Below are 20,117 nucleotides of genomic sequence, written 5' to 3' on the forward strand. Positions count from 1 at the left end.
TCTCTGTGATGATGGCGCATCATCATCATTAACCTATTTTGAGTCCACTGCAGGACTCTCCCTTTGATCTCCAATTACCCCTTTGCTGCGCCAACCCATTCCGGCTCTCTAAATATAGTCTCTTTCAACACTCGTTTTGTGAAGTGCCGTGGTGACAAGACATTAGCCACTGGCTATTGAAACATTGTTTTCTTTGCGTTATTGCACTGGAACGGATGAATCTATATCAGAAGGACATTCAAGATGCAGCTAGTGATAAGCACACTGAATAGTTGCTGTATAGGCGGCCACCGGAGAATTGGGGTAGGGGGGTGGCGGGATGGGGGGGGAAGGCTCTATAATGGTGGCATATGTTTCAGAAGCTTTCAGCATGGCCAGCTATTTGTAACTTTCCTCTCCACAATGTCCATTCTGGAATGTCCTGCTGCTAAAATCTGTTGAACATCCATCAAATATAACTGATGGGACATTGTTATTTATTAAAACAGTTATCCGCTGGATAGGGTGTCCCTTTTCAGATCTAATCAGGGTGTCATCCACGGCGGTTGAGCATATTGACACGTGTACTTATCTTTATCGGGTGATCACGTTTCGCCGCCTAACAAATGCAATGCACAGTGCGGGACGCGCTGTGTAATGTAGTGGACGCGCTGTGAATGTAATGTAATGCACATCGCGGGACACGCCTGCATGTATCCGAAGTTTCTGGAAAGTTATCGATGCTTCTACCCGGCTGTCTGTTGTTGCCGAACCTTATGTTATCTGATTTCATCGCATGACGCGAATGGTGTAGAACTTTGTGGAAGGCACGCGGGTCGGAACGATTAGTCTGGAACATTCGACGATTGCTGTATAAAAGCCAACGCGCTTGACCCGCTGATCAGATTTTTGCCGATCGCCGACTGTGTTCGCCGCTCTCGTTGTGCTTTAAGTGTAGCCTGTTTTGTGGACACAGGTTCGCCCAATAAAAGCTAGTTTTGCCTTTCACAGTATTGCTACTGTGTTCTTTGACGTCATGACGACGTGACATCTGGTGGAGGCGTTTTGCATCCATGTACCGGACGCGCCCACAAAGCTGTGACCCAAGCCCTCACGCAGAAGACACCAACGTCGCCAAGAACCAGCAGGCTGCAAGGACTGCCCCCGGAGCACGGACTTTTGCCTGAGACTAGGAAGATGGCCACCAAGTCCACCCCAATGGCAGCCCCAGCGTCCCCCGTCGTGCTGCAGGGAGCCTCCGCAGCAGCCCAGGGAGCCTCCGACGTTCCGCGGTTCAACTTTCGAGGACTGGGAAAGCTGGCTTGAGACGTACGAGAGAGTCGCTACGTTTAACAACTGGAACAGCGACAACAAACTGCGATATGTCTTCTTCGCATTGGAAGACGCGGCCAGGACATGGTTCGAGAACCGAGAAGCCACCTTAACGACCTGGGAACTTTTCCGTAGCGGCTTCCTGCAAACATTTACAAACGTCGTGTGAAAAGAGCGAGCCCAAGCTCTACTGGAGACCAGAGCACAGCTGCCGAATGAGACGATTGCGATCTTCACTGAGGAGATGAGCCGTCTGTTCCGCCACGCCGACCCAGAAATGTCCGAGGAGAAGAAAGTCCGCCTACTGATGCGTGGTGTAAAGGAGAAACTTTTTGCCGGAATGGTACGAAGCCCACCGAAGACCGTCAACGAGTTTCTTCACGAGGCCACCAGCATCGAGAAGACACTCGAGATGCGGAACCGGCAATTCGACCGCCGCACAAACTCGACAAACTACGCCAGAGTTCAGTCACTGGCCACCGACGGCCTACGCGAGACTATCCAAGCTGTCGTGTGGGAGGAGCTACAAAAGCTGTTCCCATCATCACAGCCTCAAGTGGCTTCGATTGCCGACGCCGTGCGTGAGGAACTCCAACAACAACAACTTGGAGTAGCCCCTGAATCGCCGCAGCCTAAGCCGCAAGCGATGACCTACGCCGCCGTCGCACGCCGTCAAGGTCCCCCTCCGTGACCGCGCCTGGGCCCTGTCACGCCGCAGTTCCGTCGTGTGCCGCCGCCGCCGCCAGCATGACCACTCGTCGCCCAGCGCACCTACGCGAGGAAGACGAACATTTGGCGCGCTCCTGACCCCCGCCTGCTCGGCTACCACTGCGGAGAAGCAAGTCATGTCTACCGACGATGTCCATACCGGGAGATGGGGCTGCGAGGTTTCGCCGTGAACGCTCCGCGCCCGCGGCAAGGTGAACGCCCCCGCGATATCGCCGACTACCTCACTGCTACTCAGTGGAGCTCTCAACGACTGTCGCGTTCACCATCACCAGGCCGCTACCTGTCGCCGCAGCCCCGACCATACACTGGCCCAGCCCGTGGCCGGTCAGCGAGCCCATATCCGGAAAACGAAAAGCAGCGACCAATGGAGGTGTGGTTGCTGTTCTTCGAACTGACAAAGATCCTCCGCTGCGGACGAAGACACCGAAGAAACTACCTCGACAACATAACGACACGCCGCCGTCCCGACGAAATCAGGAAGCCAAGACTACACTGACGAAAGACGACTTGACGACGCGACGTTCCAACTTCAGTTCAACACGACGCAGCCGTGATCTGACGCAAAGACCTAACCGTAACGCAAGACAAATAACCACCGACCACGACGTGCTTCTCGACGGCCACGCAGTCACCGCCTTAGTAGACACAGGAGCCGATTACTCCGCCATGAGTGGACCCATCGCCGCCCAGTTGAGGAAAGTTAAGACTGCATGGGAAGGCCCTCAAATTCGGACCGCTGGAGGACACCTGATTACGCCTACTGGGATCTGCATGGCAAGAATTACCGTTCATGACCGGACTTACCCTGCCACCTTCGTTATCCTCCAACAGTGTTCACGAGACGTCATTCTCGGCATGGACTTCCTGAATCAACATGGCGCGGTCATTGACCTGAAGTCGAAGTCGATAACGATGTCGCAAGATCAAGCGATACTGCCGGAGAGCTGTCGGAGTCACCACGCCTTGAGTGTGCTCGAAGATCATGTGAGCATCCCGCCGCGCTCCAGCATTATTATTTCCGTCGGCACCGAAACACCCGCTGACGTAGAAGGCGTCATCGAGGGCGACCAACATCTACTGCTCAACCGTGAAATTTGCGGCGCAAGAGGGATCGCTTGACTCCACAGAGGGCAAGTGCAAGTTATGCTAACCAACTTCAGCCAAGAGTTCAAGCACATCAACAAGGGCACGACAATCGCATATATCGAGGAAATTGTGGAAACCAGCAATGCCTTTGTCCTCTCGGATTCAGCCGCATCTACCCCGATGAGCAAAGTCCCCGAACCAGACTTCGACGTGAATCCAAGTCTTCCTATGAGTAAGCAGCAACAGATCAGAAGTCTTCTCCGACGATACAAAGACTGCTTTTCGATGTCATCGAGGATTCGACAAACACCAGTTGCAAAGGATCGCATTGGATCGCACGCATTGGATCGGCTCTGCAACGCTAAATACTTCTCGTCGATAGACCTTAAGTCTGGCTACTGGCAAATAGAAGTCGACGAAAGAGATCGCGAAAAGACTGCCTTCATCACGCCAGACGGCCTCTACGAGTTCAAGGTCATGCCATTCGGGCTGTGCTCGGCGCCTGCAACGTTCCAGCGCGTGATGGACACAGTTTTAGCAGGATTGAAGTGGCAGACCTGTCTCGTTTACTTGGATGACGTCGTCGTCTTCGCCGGAAATTTCGACGATCACCTGAGGCGGCTTGCAACAGTACTAGAGGCCATCAAGTCATCAGGGCTCACTCTGAAGCTGGAAAAGTGTCGATTCGCTTACGATGAGCTTTTGTTCCTAGGCCACGTCATCAGCAAATCAGGAGTACGCCCCGACCCACAGAAGACAGCTGCCATCGCAAAATTCCCGCAGCCAACCGACAAGAAGGCAGTGCGCAGATTCCTTGGCATGTGTGCCTACTATAGGCGCTTTGTCAAGGACTTTTCACACATCGCGGAGCCGCTAACACATCTAACCAAATGTGATGTCGAGTTCAAGTGGGAAACGCCGCAGGCCAAGGCATTTGAAGAACTCACACGACACATGCAGTCGCAGCCGGTACTTGCACACTTCGACGAGGACGCCTATACTGAAATCCACACTGACGCCAGTAGCCTAGGCCTCGGTGCCGTCCTAGTCCAGAGGAAAGAAGGACTTGAAGGGGTGATATCGTATGCTAGCAGGTCGCTGTCAAAAGCGGAAAGCAATTATTCTACGACTGAAAAGGAATGGCTCGCTATCATTTGGGCTACAGCTAAATTCCGCCCTTACCTCTATGGGAGGCCATTCAAAGTCGTCGGTGACCATCACACGTTGTCTTGGCTAGCTAACTTAAAGGACCCTTCAGGATGGCTGGCGCGGTGGAGCCTCAGACTGCAAGAATATGACGTAATACAATACAAGTCAATACAATACAATACAATAATATACAAGTCCGGAAGAAAACACTCCGACGCCGACTGCTTATCGCGTGCCCCCATCGATCCCCCGCCGCAAGACGACGAGTATGACAACGCCTTCCTTGGGATAATAAGCGCGGAAGACTTCACTAAACAGCAACGAGCAGACCCGGAGCTAAAAGACCTCGTCGATTATTTGGAAGGGAACACCGACGTTGTCCCTAGGGCATTTAACTTGGGTTGTCTTCGTTCACGCTACAAAACAACCTGCTCGTGAAGAAGAACTTCTCAACAGTCCGCGCCAGCTACCTTCTTGTTGTACCGTCAGCGCTGCGTCCAGAAATACTGCACACCCTACACGACGATCCAACCGCTGGGCACATCGCATTCTCCCGGACGCTGTCGAGAATACAGGAAAGGTATTACTGGCCACGTCTGACCGCCGATGTCGCCCGTTACGTCAAGACATGCCGAGACTGTCAACGACGCAAGGCACCACCAACAAGGCCAGCAGGATTACTACAGCCGATCAAACCTCCTCGCCGACCATTCCAGCAGATTGGGATGGATTTGTTGGGGCCGTTTCCGATGTCAACATCCGGGAATAAGTGGATCGTCGTGGCGACGGACTATCTCACCCGCTTTGCTGAAACTAAAGCGCTGCCAAAAGGCAGCGCAGCCGAAGTGGCAAAATTTTTCTTTGAGGACATCCTGCTGCGACATGGTGCCCCAAAAGTCCTCATCACCGACAGAGGAACGGCTTTTACAGCAGAGCTCACCCAAGCCATTCTGCAGTACAGAGAGAGAGAGAGAGAAACAACTTTACTGGTCCATTATGAAATGAAACGCGTTAAGCGTCTGATGGGGTGGCTCCCTCTTTGCGGGCTCCATATGCTTCCAGGGCCGCCTGGCCCCTGTGGATCAGTCGGAGCTGGTCTTCCAGGGCGTGGCTGGACAGAATGATCGCCCATCGCTCGTAAAGGGTGGGGATAGCAGGGGGGTTAGTTATGGGTATAGGTGGGGGGTGGTCTATGGAAAAATTGCACTCCCCTATGACGTGCCGAAGGGTGCCTAATGCATTGCAGTGAGATCGTGTGTTCTTATATCTCTCTGGATATATTTTGTTCTGGAGGCAGGGGTGAGGAAAGGATCCTGCCTGGATTTGCCTGTATATTGTTTGTTCAGCTCTGGTCAAGGAGTGGTTGGGGTGCGGGAATGTGTTCCTGCCGTCCCTGTAATATTTGACTATATCTCTGTAATTTGTGATGGGTTGCCATCCCCTTGCCTCCTCCTCGTTGGCCCGGGAGTTTAGCGCTCAGGACTGTTGATGAGCATATTCATTGCCCTCAACTGAGGAGTGAGCCGGGACCCAAACTAATTCGATTGCTTGTTTAGGAGGCGTAGCTTTACCAAGAATTTTTAGTGCCACAAGGGACACCCAGCCAGATCTGTAGTTCTTGTATGCAGCTTGTGAGTCTGTGACGATCTTGGTGACGTTTGGTTGCACGAGTGCGAGAGCTATCGCTGCTTCTTCTGCTTCTTCCGAAGACTGAGTGTAGATTGATGCGCAAGTGACCAGCTTTTCTAGCCCGGTAACCACGACTGTTGCCCTCGTGGAGCGTTTCGATAGAGAGGCGTCTGTATATAAAACAGTGTCGTCTTCCTCCAGGGTCCTGGAGATGGCTCTTGCCCAGGCGTGGCGTCGTCCGGCATGCCTTGTGGGGTTCATGTTGCGGGGTAGGGGTTTGCATTCCAACTTCTCACTCAACTTTTCGGGTAATTGGTCGTGGCGAGTGTAGTGCGATTCTTGCCATCCTAGCTTGCGGAGGACGCTTCTGCCCGCCTTGGTCTGGCTAAGGCGTACCCTTTGATTGGATAGGTGGGCTTCTACGAGCTCGGCTACTGTGTTGTGGACTCCCATTTGAAGTAATTTTGTCGTGGATGAATTTATGGGAATACCCAGGGCCTGCTTCGTGGCTTTCCTGATTATTGGGTCAAGTTGTAAGACGTCGTTTTTGAGGAGCTGCAGGTACGGCGCTGCGTAGATGATTCGTGAGATAACAAAGGCCTCAACGAGGTGCAAGGTGTCCGATTCCTTCAGACCCCTCCGCCTGTTGGCCACTCGTCTGATCATGTTCAAGATTTGGTCTGACGTGAGCTTCATTTTTCTAATCAGGGCTGTTGCCTTGCCGTCTGCCTGGATCAGGAGGCCCAGGATCCTGAGTTAAGGTACCGGGAGGATCCGGTTCCCTTCCAAAGTGATTTCTATGTTTTCTGCTTGTGTCCTTGATGCACATGGTCTGACAATGGTCAGCTCCGATTTTTGAGGCGAACAGCAAAGGCCACATGTCTTCACATAGCTGTTGATCGTGTCAGCTGCTTTTTGGAGCGTGTTTTCCATCCAGCCATCTGACCCTGCCCTCGCAGTCCAGAGGGCGATGTCGTCGGCATATAATGCGTGGCCCAGACCATCTATTGATTCGAGAAGCTTGGGCAACGGCGAGCCATGTTAAATAGGAGAGGGGAAAGGACCGAACCTTGCGGCGTTCCTCGATCCCCCCGGGAGATCGGTTGGGATGTCTCCTCTCCTATTCTGATCTTTGCCGTTTGGTTACAGCCAGACAAGTCACAGGAGGACAACTGCCTACCATCCGCAGACGAATGGTCTCACGGAGCGCCTTAACAAGACCCTCGCCGACATGCTAGCAATGTACGTTGGCGTCGAGCACAAGACGTGTGATGCAGTCTTGTCGTACGTAACATTCGCTTACAACACGGTGGTGCAAGAAACAACACAGATCACGCCGTTTAAGCTGGTTTATGGCAGGAACCCGACGACGACGCTCGACGCCATGCTGCCCCACGTCACTGACGAAGAGAATGTTGACGTCGCTAGCTATCTCCAGCGCACCGAAGAAGCCTGACAGCTCGCCCGCCTACGGATAAAAAACCAACAGAGGACCGACAGCCGACACTACAACCTCCGACGACGCTTCGTCGAGTACCAGCCCGGCGACCGTGTTTGGGTTTGGACACCGATACGCCGACGAGGACTGAGTGAGAAACTATTGCGCCGCTATTTCGGACCCTACAAGGCCATTTGACGTATTGGCGCACTGGACTATGAGGCCGTGCCAGACGGAATTTTGCATTCACAGCGGCGCCGCGCACGATCTGAAGTGGTCCACGTGGTGCGTCTTAAACCCTTTTACGGACGCTGACAAACTTCCTTATTTTTGTTTTCTTTATTTCTTTATTTGTGTTTTTCTTTATTACCTTCATTTGTATGGAGCATCGGGTCGATGCTTTTTAAGAGGGGGGTATTGACACGTGTACTTATCTTTATCGGGCGACTTCGTTTGGCCGCCTAACAAATGTAATCACACAGCGCGGGATGCGCCTGCATGTATCCGAAGTTTCTGGAAAGTTATCGATGCTTCTACCCGGCTGTGTGTTGTCGCTGAACCTTATGTTATCTGATTTCATCGCGTGATGCGAATGTTGTAGAACTTTGTGGAAGGCACGCGGGTCCGAACGATTAGTCTGGAACATTCGATGATTGCTGTATAAAAGCCAACGCGCTTGACCCGCTGATCAGATTTTCGACGATCGCCGACTGTGTTCGCCGCTCTCGTTGTGCTTTAAGTGTAGCCTGTTTTGTGGGCACAGGTTCGTCCAATAAAAGCTAGTTTTGCCTTTCACAGTATTGCTACTGTGTTCTATGACGTCACGACCACGTGACAATATCATGCTTGGTGCCCACAGGTGTCTTTTTCTTTTTTCTTTAAGAATACGAACCTTGTAGCAAAATTTACCCATATATTGTATTCATTCTGCACTTGAGTTGTCTTTTCGCTTGCTTTCATGCCTTCTGGCATTATATACTTGCAAGCATTTATTGTTGTTCTACACAGCAGCAGCCCTGATAGAGCTGTGGAATATTTAACGTGGAAGGAGCACTGATGCAACTTTCTATGTCTAATAATGTGTCTTCTGAGGCTTGTGACACAACCCCATGTGGGCTTAGTGGTTGGAACCATGTATGATATCAGCATTTCAAGTATTTCACAAGGTTTGAAGTGGGGTGGCTCCTATTCAAAAGTTCTTGTGTTCTGCTTATGAGTGGGAGAGTTCTTAAATGCTTTTTCAGGCCGTTCCTTGAAGATGTCTGAAAAAGCGGTTTAATGAGAAGACATTGCGAAGAAGTGGCTGTTTCTTCCAACCAGCAGGCAGTCCCTCCACGATGAGCCGTACCCTCCTTGCTTGGCTGAAGGCCAGGTGCAGGAGTGCCTGCAGCTTCTTGAGCACAGGTGCTGCGGGGATCTCCTGGCGGCACTCTTGCACAAGCGGGTGAGTTCACAACAGCTGTGCCCTGTTCATGCAATACACTTAATGCCTCCTGTAGTGCATGGCTGATGTAAAATGTGCTTTAGGATTTCAAATTGAGGTGGCAGACATGACTTCTGGATGCTATCGGAATACATCCTGACAAGGGATCTTGTTCAAAATGCATGGTGCTCTGGCAGTGTTGGTCACATTGCTCTTGTGACATACCATATTTGCTCAATTCTAGCGTGCCCTCAATTGTAATGTGCACCTGTTTTACGTGACCAAAATAAAGGAGAAAAAGGAAACACGCCCTCGATCATAACGCGCACCCATTTGCCATGACTTAGAGAAAGAAAAGTCCTTTACAGTACCTCGCACCTCATTATTTCGAACAGAAATAGAGCGTTCTCTCATTTGGGAAAACGAAGATTTACTCCCAATGCAGTAAAGTTGCAGTAAATAATAAAAAGTCACAGTTTCGCCCGAAAGGCGAAGCATCGATTGCAATAGCAAATTAGTAGACAGCTATATGAAAAGTAAGTTTTATCAGCCGTATAAACTTCTAAACATTCGCTTACTAACTAAATTAACAAGCATGGTGTCACGCAAGCACAAGCAAACATGAACACATTCACTTACTAACTAAATTAACAAGCATGTTGTCGCGCAAGCACAAGCAAACATGAACATGTCTCACACAGTGACCGCGAAAACTCTTTATCAAAATGCTGGAGTGCGGAAGTGTGGTAGCAGATGCAAGCAAATTGACCTTTATTGCGGCCTCTCGCTTCAATGTGAACTAAGTGACGGGAGCACAGCACATTGCAGCTAGGTGCGTATACTGTCTCCATTGCGGATCGCTTTCAAGATGGGGGCCACGTGGCTATGCCTGCGCAGCAGCCGTCCGAGTAGAACGCCTCTCCTGTTTGCGCCAGTCCAGCACGCGTGTTTCGGGAACTCCGAACGCCAATGATAAGGCCTGATTCCCACCCATCTCTGTACGCTTGATCACTTTCCTTTTAATTGCGGCATCGTGGTGAACAGTCGCCGTGTCTTCGCAGTTGGCACTTCCATGCTGATTGAGGAAATGCAGAAGACAGGATACGGACGGTGGACTAACCAAAGCACACGTACTACAGCATGTGGAGGAAGCTATGGCAGCTAGGCTCGAAGCGCGTATGAGGCGGCCATTTTGAAATGACAATGGTGATATGGTAACACAGGTTTAGGGTCATGCTCGATTCTAACGCGCATGCAATTTTTTTACCCATTTTATCGGGAAAGAAATGCGTGCTAGATTCGAGTAAATATAGTAGTTGCAAGGCAGCTGCATGTTGAGAGGTTCAGTGATTGTTCAAGTTCTGTTTATCTGCATCATTACAATGCGGGCGTGAGGTGAGGTAAGGCGTGAGGATTCGAACATGGAATGGTTGCCTTCATCACTCGGTAACTTATCAACCGAAAAGTTCACTGTGCTGACACTACTCAATGAAGCCACGCTGATGACCTTTTGTGACACTAGATCCAGGCTTGAAGATCCAGGTCTTGTTGTGTACTGCTTTAAAGCCAAAATCCATGTCGAGCCTCCTTTCTCGGCGATGCATGCTTCAAGTGAGTGATTTTCTAGTGACGGCAACAAGCGATAGCTACGATCAACAGGTTTTGCTATCACGGAGGGCAATCCGTTGCTGTCAGTTGTTGTGTCACCGATTTTTGGCCAGCCAGAAAATATCGCTTGTTGCCCGACAGCTCATGCGGTGACATCCATTTGGGACAGCGTGATTGCGTAAGAACAAGGCACCAACCAGTCTGCCCTGGTCCTCCCGCTTCGATCTGAATTGGCTTTTCTAACTTGCTCTCTGCCGTGACAGCAAAAAATAATTATTAAAATCAGCCACCTCTTCGTCTCATCTCAAGCCGAAGACAAGGTCTCGGCGCTCTCTTGTCGTTATTATTGAGATTGGTTGTTTGCTTCAATGCTGTTGGGCCTGAGACGCCACCGAAAGCCACAAAAGTGTTCTAGGTTTTGCTCACCAAATTTTGCCACAGCGTTCCACTGTGGTGGCATGGGAAGGATTTCCACTGGGGACGATAGCGTATTAAAGCAAGATCTTTGTTAAAACGTTGACCTCATGGAACGTTTGCGATTTATTTACAAGTACACGACAGCATTCATTCGGACATCAGTGTAAATCTTTCACTACTGTTTTTTGCAGTGTTGCATTTATTAATTCTCAAATTTTCGCTTCTAAAACAGGTTTTCATTGCATTACAATGCCTCTGATTTGTTTTGTCCACAAGGAAATGCATTAATGTGGCAACAGTGCTGTTTGGTGAAACTTGCAATAAACCATGCAACCATGATCGCTCCATTTGCATTGGTTTCTTGCTGTAATTGGGTGAAAAAAAAAAAAAAACAGGTGACACCAGTTAGATAAAATGTGACGTGCGCAAGTTTTGCGGATTCGTTCCAGTGGTTAAAGGCACTCACGCGCTCATACTGCTCCAACCAGTCTTCAACGTTGTCACCAGAAAGTCCAGCAAACATCGGGGTATCCTTCGGAAAGATGGTGGCCATCCAAGAAGGGCTTCCCGCCAGAGCAGGCAAGGTGGACGTTGCGGTATAGGCCTGCTGGTCTTGCTAGTGCTTTGCGATGGGCTTGCAATGGTCGAGTGCAGTTGATAGAGGCAGCGTTCCGAGTGGAGCTCCAGGAATGTAGTGTAGTTGAAGCGGGAGAGGGACTGGACAGCATACTCCACCATTTTTGAGATGTTTAGGCCATACGACTCTTCTTTATTCTCCTGAGCGAGGGCCCCACGACACAGTTCCAAAACAGTGATGATGAGTAGGTGCAGATCAGAAGACGAAGCACATGGATAATACAATACATATATGTGGTGCAGTAGGACCTCGTTCATACAGTTAAAAAGAAATGCTAGCAAAAGAATGCACTACAAGAAAACCTTGTTAACTTGGACTTCATGGGACCTAAAAAAAATGTCACCATTAAACAAATGTTGAATTATCGAGGGTACAAAGAGACCAATAAACCAATGCTTAATATATCAACACGAGTTGATTTACCGAATGAATGAGCAAATCCTGCATCTACTTTGCACAAAGGCAGCTCGGAAGCTGCAATTCTTGTCATCTCATGACTGATTAATGGTTGCACCAGTAAAGGTTTCGCGGCCTCTATCGCATCGTGGCTTTGGCGCAGAACCCGTGTCTTCATCTGAGACATGCTTTTTGCATGTCCGACCCTGATTTTTTTGCCAGTGAGCTGGTTGGCAATAGATCGTCCGTCTATTGTGATGTAGGCGTCGGATTTGATGCCAGTGTGCAGGCTGCAGTATCGCCTACACGCTGAGTTGAAATGGAACTGCAGCTTACCACAACTGCTGTGGACGAACACCGTTGCAATTGGCGTGATCATGGATGGCGACTATGTGGTTCTGAAAGGCATGCAGCCAATGCACGCACCCAGTCAAAACGAAACTACTGTTAGACGCAACCGCTGTGGATGGAACCATTGTCGCTACTGACACAATCACAGATGGTGACCATGCAGTTCTAAAAGCATGCGCTCAACACGGTGTAATGCGCAGCGGTAAATGCAAGAATAAGGGCTATAACATCAAATAAGCATGAAACATTGCGGTGTTCCTGTTGTTTTGCACTGATGAATGGCGATGAGGACTCTGCTTTGGTTGGACTGCTGTAGTGCCACTTTTGCTTTTTACATCACATTTGCTGTGCTCTGCGCTTGCTGTGCTCCAAGGTTCTGTCCAAACAAATTATTGTGCGGACACATATGTCCAAAATAACAAGAATTTGATGCCATTAAATAATACTTACGCCTGCCGGGACTAGAAGATGAGTCCAAATTATCAGATTTTCTGAATTAAAAGGGGCAAAATTAACTAGGTTTAACTTGCAATCCAGTGTCACTAAATCATTTGGCAGACTCAACCGCAGTCGACAACTATGTAATGTGAAGGGTTATGTGCAGCGTTGCAGCATGAGACACCGATACACGCCGAGCTGGTAGGACTTGTGCAGCCCAAGGCATGCATTGTTGTTTTTGTGGCTTCAAAAAGCTTTCACTCGTCCCATTCGGCCTGGGTCTTTTGGTGGTGTGCCCACCCAGCCATTGGCCTGGTGAGGCTTGAGTGGCCCAAAGCATGCTTTGTCATTTTCTTATTGCGTATTGTGCCCAGATGGCAACAGGATGCTGGCGGTGTAAGAATATGATGCCGCCAGAGAAAAACGTGACGCTAACTTTTCACTGCCTGAAGAAAGGAATGGTGGCACATTTGGGTCATCTCTTATTAAAAGCGGTCAGTGTGCTCCCCATGCATGGTCAAACAGCTAGATAAATGAAGTGAGTGGGAGCACCCTTTTCCATCTGAGCTGCAGCTGCATGTCATCAGGCAGTGCCGCGGTCATGGTGTTGTGAAAGCAGTGCACAATAGAACAGACGAATGTTACTCTGCTGCCTTCCACATGTGCGACGGGCCCAAAGCTACTCGCAGCTTGTGCAAAGGAGGCAATCGCGTCTGAGAAATTGAATCCCAATCTGGCTCGATCGCAATCGAAAATGCACCACGTAATGCCCGTATTAGGCTTCCACGGCGTTGTGTTATTTCAGCACTACTTCTTTAGCTTTTATTTAGTAGTCACCTTTATCGAATTACTGCTTCTATTAAATTTTTTTGCCGTTCCGTTCACTACGTTATGAGGGCTTACTGTATTTGAGAAGTTCACTAACTATAATTCCTAATTATATAGTTAGGTGAAATACAGATGCAATGCTTCCAGTGTTCCTACCACTTTCCAAATATTTAGTGGAAGTATTGTTTCGTGTATGAACAAAGAGCCTTCTGTCATTCTGTCTTGATTTCAGCAACTGAACAAAAGGGCGACCTTTGAGCTCGGTTTTTGAATTCTTGACACAGTGAGTTTTTGTAATCCAAGATTTGTCGTCGTCACCATCTCATGATGACAGTGGCGACGATGCCAGCTATGATTGGAGGTTGTAGTGAGAAAGCTTTCATATCTGATAGCTGATGTACAAAACATAGTGGTGATGATGTTTTCTTGGAGCCTGCAATCGCTTCTGGTGCCTGCTGTATACAATGGCATGACCTTTGAATTACCTTCTGTTTTGTGATTGAGCGGTCACTAGGGTCTGGAGTGTGGAGACTATCTACACAAGCAATTATTGGACAACTCTTGAAAAAGGAAGATGTGCGCATTGAAAAAATTTGTGCACCGGCTGTGACCTTTGGCCGGATTGAATTAACTGAAGAAAGGAATTAGCCTGAGTCGAATTATCAGAACATTACAGTACATGGAGTGGTAACTTTTGCATAAATGTTGTGGACGCGTAGTTTCCATGCTTCGCTATCAAAGGTTCAGTGGCCAAAACATGCTTGTCAGAATTGTGGATAAACAACCAGCTGATATGTCGAGCGAGCCAATGGCAACACTGTTTGTGGTCTGCGTGCTAGTTTTGAGACAGCTGATTTGAAGGAGCCTGGGTTTGCTTCAGTTTTCTGGAATGCTTTACAATCTTGGGATGCCATGTCAAATGCCCCCTCAGGATGGTGTGCAGCTGGTGCTGGAAGGACTGCAGCAGCCTGCTGGCCCCCACCTGGCTGCACTCAAGCACCTGGTTGCCATGGTGTCTCAAGCCCTGGCAAGACCAACTGGCCTTGGGGGCTCAGAGTGCTTTGTGCTGCGAACGCTGACGAGGCAACTGCTGCAAAAGCTCCCGTGAGTAGCTTCTTTCATGGGCTGCCCAGTGATGCTTATGTGAATGTAAGCGTTACACTTGAGTCGAGGAAAGATAAGCAATTTCCCGTGGGTTGGGCTGGAGCTGTCGTGACCCTGCGCGACATTGCAAAAAGGGCTTTATTTCACATTGGGGCTATCATTTGTCGTGCATGTTTAAAACATGGTGATATGTTTCTGGCTCTAGAATCACTTCCAGCTTATACAGCCTTGAAGATCTTACTCAGATACTCCGAGGAGGTGTAGACACCACTTATTTCTCAATATAGTGAAATTTCAACATAACAATGCAAAGTACCAGTCTTACTGACTTCTGTAAATGATCTTTAACTGTAATACTGTAAACAATTACGAGGACCTCTGAATGAGGACCTCGCTCGTTATGCCGCTGCAGCGGAGCTGCCCAGTCGTCGAGTGCCTCCAGAGTGGTGTTTGTAGACTTCGACTTGGTAGAGGAGGATCATTTGTGACACTGGGACTCTTGTTGGTGTTCTCTTTCTGTCTCTGTGTCTATCACACTTTATTAGTGATATCATAAGAAGCCAACAAGCACTAACACCAAGGACCCCGAAATGCGAAGGTTGTGGGATCATTCCCCACCTGCAGCAACTTGTTTTTTCATCCACCTTCATTTCCATTAATTTATCGTTTCTTTATTTCATTTAATAAGCACAAGTAATTTCCTTAATCTTGTCCTTGGTGTCAGTGTTTGTTGGCTTCGTATAATATGACTAATAAAAATCGGGCCCCTCGGTTAATCCCCCTTTCTTCTCGTATATTACATAACGAGGATCTCGAATCCAGCAACATTGATGCCTTCAGGTATCATGTGTGGGTTTATTGACCGGTTGCCTTCACCCAAAAAGATCACGTTCCCGTGAGGCCTGCAGCAGAAAGGATGTTCTACGTCCGCCGCCAACGTCCGTGAGTGGTGGTGCTGGCTAACACTTCCGGGGTTCTACTAGGAAACATAAATACCCAAGAAAGTGGACGGGGAAACGGCGCCATGGTAGCTCAATCGGTAGAGCATCGCATGCCAAATGTGAAGGTTGTGAGATAGTTCCCCACCTGGCGGCAACTTGTTTTTTCATCCACTTTCATTTCCATGAATTTATCATTTCTTTATATAATTTATTCAGCACGAGTAATTTCTCCTATGTTGTCCTGGTGTCAGTGTTTGTTGGCTTCTTGTGATATGACTAATAAAAATCGGGCCCCTCGGTTAAACCCCGCTCTTCTCGTTTGTCACGCTTTATGAGTTTTATGGTTATTGCAACACGTGTTTTCTCATGGTCTAGAGACCAACTATACATGATTCCCCATGTATAATTGGTCCACGGGGCTTAGCTGGCATAGCCGAATTCAGAACAGCAAGCATCTCTTCCAAGATGGCTGTAGTTACCTGGTGTGTGCGCTCATTTCCACATTTTATGAGTTGTCTACTAGCGGAGTGCTAAAGAAATAATGTTATTGTGGAAAATTTGTTTAACTACAACGTGCTCAGAGGGTCAGGTATGTTTCAATGTTTGAGCACTTTCTAAAGATGTTCATTCATTCTTAATGTTTGTTCTGGCCAAAATTTCACTTCAACACCCTGCCTAATCCTGCTGTAGGTTTGCCATCATGGTGCTTTTTATTCAGCAGTCCAGGAGTTGTGTGGCTTGATGCATCAGAGTTGCCCTTTCTTTGGTTGCTGGCAGGGTGCAAGGTGGTGCAGATGACACTGTGAGGCTCGTGGCACGTCTTCTCCGAAAGCTGTATGAGGCTGCTTTGGTTTACAAGGTGAGCTGTCTTGGCTGTTATGAAAAGCTTGGGGAGGTGGTGCATGGCTTCCGGTCAACCTGTATCTGAGAAATGCCATAGGCCTGTGACAACTTTCACTTGAGCTGCAAACACATTCAGGAATTTTATAGAAAGCACATTTTTTGCATTTTCTAACAAAGTTTTAGAGCTCAAGTGGTAAAAGCTGTGCTGCTCAAGTTTATCTCCTTGAAGGGGGGACGTGGCTTCCGCATCACAAGAAATGGCCAGGAAGGCAATTTTATTTTTTAAATCACATTTTCAGTTTCTGTAACTGTTTGTCTATCTGATGATGAAATATCTTCAATGAAAACCTTGTAGAATTGCTCTAAAGACATTCCTGCATCAGCCAAGGTGGTGAAAAATTTCACGCAAATCATCAAAGAACGGTGTTTTTCAAGCCACAATATCTCTAGAATGGCACAAATAAGTGCAGCCATCTTGGTCTCGTCAGAAAGCGCATTTGTCCACCCACAAATTCCTCCACACAGAAACAAACTCACAAAAAGCAAATGATTGAAAGTCGTTCCAAAGTCTCTGGTCCACTTTGGGGCCAACGATGCAGAGAACTGTTTGCTAGAATTGCTTAGAACATGCTGGCATCAAAGTACCAGCTCGCCCACTTCGTAGGGGACGTTCTGATGTTAGTGCTCGTACTGCGCCTTCTGTTGTGCTCTAGCCATGCCAGGATTACGGCGTGCTTTGTATAAAGCCATCATTCTTGCATGTAGATGCGTCGCGTGTCACAGAAACGAGACGAGACAGCTGTGTTCGATGCGAACGAAATCAAGATTCTTTTTTTGTTATTGCTTTTTGTAGCGCGCGCCTTTGGAGCCCGCCGCCTTCTTCTTTCTCGTCTTGTCTGCTCCCATGAGTTTCAACAGCTTCTGGCCGCGAAAAGTTTTCTGCTCATCATTGTAAGCAGCCTTCAAGTGTGTAAAGATGTTGTAGAGGTCTTCGAACGAGCCTTCCTTTCATATTTAAGAGACAGGAGCGCGGCTTCGCATCGACTCCAAAATCATCATCATCATCATTTATTGACCCTTAAAGGCCCCTGTTGGGGTATTACATAAGGGAGGAGCATACATAAGAAAAAGAAAGGTACAAACAGTCATGACTGAAGTAAGAAACAATAACAATAACATTCATAAGGGGTAAAGAAGGTGTAATCAAATGAATGTCAAACACAAAAAGTAATAACCAATGCACTAAAAAATGTGTGATGTAGTAAAAATAAGTCAAATTCATTAAGCATCAATACTCAGAAAGTTCGTTAGTATGTTTCGAAACTTGGTAGGATTACGTTCGATTACTACGCGGTGCGGTAAACTATTCCATTCTGCAATAGCTACCGGCAAGAAAGAGTTGTTGAAGCATTTAGTAGAGCCGTGAAGACGTTGAATACTGAGGTTGTTTGAGAGATGGCGTGAAGTACGGTTGGGTGGCAAAAGAAGTGTGTCGCGTAAATGCAGGAAATTGTAATAGAGCTTTTGAAAGAGGCATAAGCGTGAGATTTTTCTACGATGTGCTAATGATTGGATGTGGAGGGATGATTTGATGTTTCTAACACTTAGCCGATAGTCGTACTGGGATGTAATAAACCGGGCTGCGCGATTTTGGACGGCTTTCAGTAGCTCAACAAGGTATGCTTGATGGGGATTCCATATTGCCGACGCGAATTCCAGTTTAGTACGGATGAATGTTTCATATGCTAGTTGATGGATCACAGGGGGTGATGATAGTGACAGTCTTATGAGTCCCAGCGATCGATTAGTGGCAGTAACCAGATTTTGGATATGTTCTGACCATGTAAGCTTGCTAGTGAAGGTGATACCAAGGTACCTGTATGATTGAACCAGCTCAATAGGAAGGGAATGCAAAGAGTAAGAGTATGACATGAGAGAGTGTTTCCGCGATATGCACATGAACTTACATTTTTTTATGTTTAGCTGCATGAGCCACTCTGTGCACCATTTTTCAATTGTAGTGAGGTCACGCTGTAAAAGCAACTTATCATTGTATGAGTTTATACGGCGGTACAGCACGCAGTCATCGGCAAAGAGCCCATGACTGCGTGCTTATATACTTCAATGCCAGGTTCCAGAAGGATCTAGGAGTGCGTGCGCCGATCGAAACGATATCTCCTTGGTTCAGTGTCATTTCTAGCGTTACACTCTTGCGTTACACTGCTCTCTCAGTTCTTTCAGATATTCACTGTTCCATCTTTTCCACCAATCTTACGTGATTTTTTGCTTATTTCTCCACATTTCTTCTATGCTGACCTTTTTTCACTTTCGGTAATGTCTTTAATCCTATGCTTTCCACCTATTATATCAGCCGGCACAATAGGTAGAGGCTCATCCGGTTCGCTGTATACATAGGTCAACGGTCTCTTATTAAGGACAGCTTAAATTTCAGTTGTTATTGTTTGCATCTCTTCTCTTGATAACAGTCTTTTTCCGATAACTTTCCTCATTGCTGATTTCATGCTTCGTACCATCCTTTCATAAAAGCCTCCCCATCAAGGTGCTTGTTCAGCAATGTACTTCCATTTGATTTTATCTCCTTGGATTGCTCTTTTGGAGACTTCTTCCTGTAATTCTTTTAATTGATGTCTCTGTTGGTCTTCTTGAACGTCCTTGCGTTGTCACTGTAAATGGTGCAACATAGCCCTCATCTCGCTGTAAATCTTCGAAATGCATGTAAGAATGCTTTTCTTGTCATGCTGTCCACAATTTAGAGATGCACAGCTTGTATAGTAACACATACAAGTTTTGCGACATACTGTGTTGTAGTGTTTTTTATTGCATCTTCTGCAAGTAACGGACCCGCGAAATCCACACCAATCACTTCAAATGGTTGTCGCTGGTTGACACTGTCAGCAGGAAGTGGGGCTGTTTCTTGGTGTAGTGGTCTGGGGTCAAATCGTTGGCACTTTAGACATTCATGAATTATATTCTTCATCAGCTGTCTTCCTTGTATTATGCAGTACTTAGTTTGAATCTGCGATGATGTGGCGCTTATTCCTGCTTGCAGTGTGAGTTGATGAATATGGCGTACCAGCAGCTCTCATTGGAGACTATCTCTCAGCACCTCAATGTTTTTCCTGTGCTCTGACTTGAGTGACTCGATCTAGGCAGCGTGCTTGTCCTTCAGACTCCACTCGATGTTTTCGCACTCCTGGGCCTACTCCAGCCTTTGCGAGGCAAGTGTGTCAGCGTACTGCTCCACTTCGTGCTTCAGTAGAAGTAGCTCTTCATCTTTCAATTTCACTTCTTCCTGGTACTGCTCCTGGCTTGCAAGCAGTTCCTCCAGATGTCTCCTGTGGTCGACCTCGGTCCCTCAGAACTTCTCCTCAAGATTCTGCAGTGCCGACTCGTACTCGGCACAAACACTCTCCACTTCATCTTTCAGCCTAGACTTCTCCTCAGAGAGCATAGACTTATATTCGATGTGTGCCGCTTCTGCCTCTCGTCGCAATGTCGCATTCTCTTCTGCAAGTCGTCTAATTGCAGTGCTTGGGTCAACCGCCAAGTCCAAGCTGGCCCTTGTGACGCTCTCTGCAAGCTCTATGATTTCGTCCCTTTCTTTCTGAAGAGAATCAAGTGCACTGCGGAGTGACTCTGTCTTTTTCTGCTCTTCCTCAAGGACAGAGGACAATTTTTGGACCTCTTCATTGTGTTTGTTGATAAGCTCTGCCATTTCGGCAGAAGCCTTCGCCTGCTGTTCGTTGGCAGACTGGCTAAGAGCCTGCT

General features: G+C 48.0%; 1 protein-coding gene across 1 annotated transcript in view; it reads left to right on the plus strand.

The window, feature by feature from the left end:
- LOC142584535 (uncharacterized) overlaps positions 1-20,117 on the plus strand; it is a 714,262-nt gene that overhangs the window by 644,894 nt on the left and 49,251 nt on the right. The window contains exons 28-30 of the mRNA XM_075694643.1: positions 8,663-8,786; positions 14,372-14,544; positions 16,263-16,344. Of these exons, the coding sequence (XP_075550758.1) occupies positions 8,663-8,786; positions 14,372-14,544; positions 16,263-16,344 (379 nt within the window). The remainder of the gene's footprint in view (positions 1-8,662; positions 8,787-14,371; positions 14,545-16,262; positions 16,345-20,117) is intronic.

This window comes from Dermacentor variabilis, chromosome 6 (genome assembly GCF_050947875.1).
Source record: "Dermacentor variabilis isolate Ectoservices chromosome 6, ASM5094787v1, whole genome shotgun sequence".
NCBI classification, from domain to species: Eukaryota; Metazoa; Arthropoda; class Arachnida; order Ixodida; family Ixodidae; genus Dermacentor; species Dermacentor variabilis.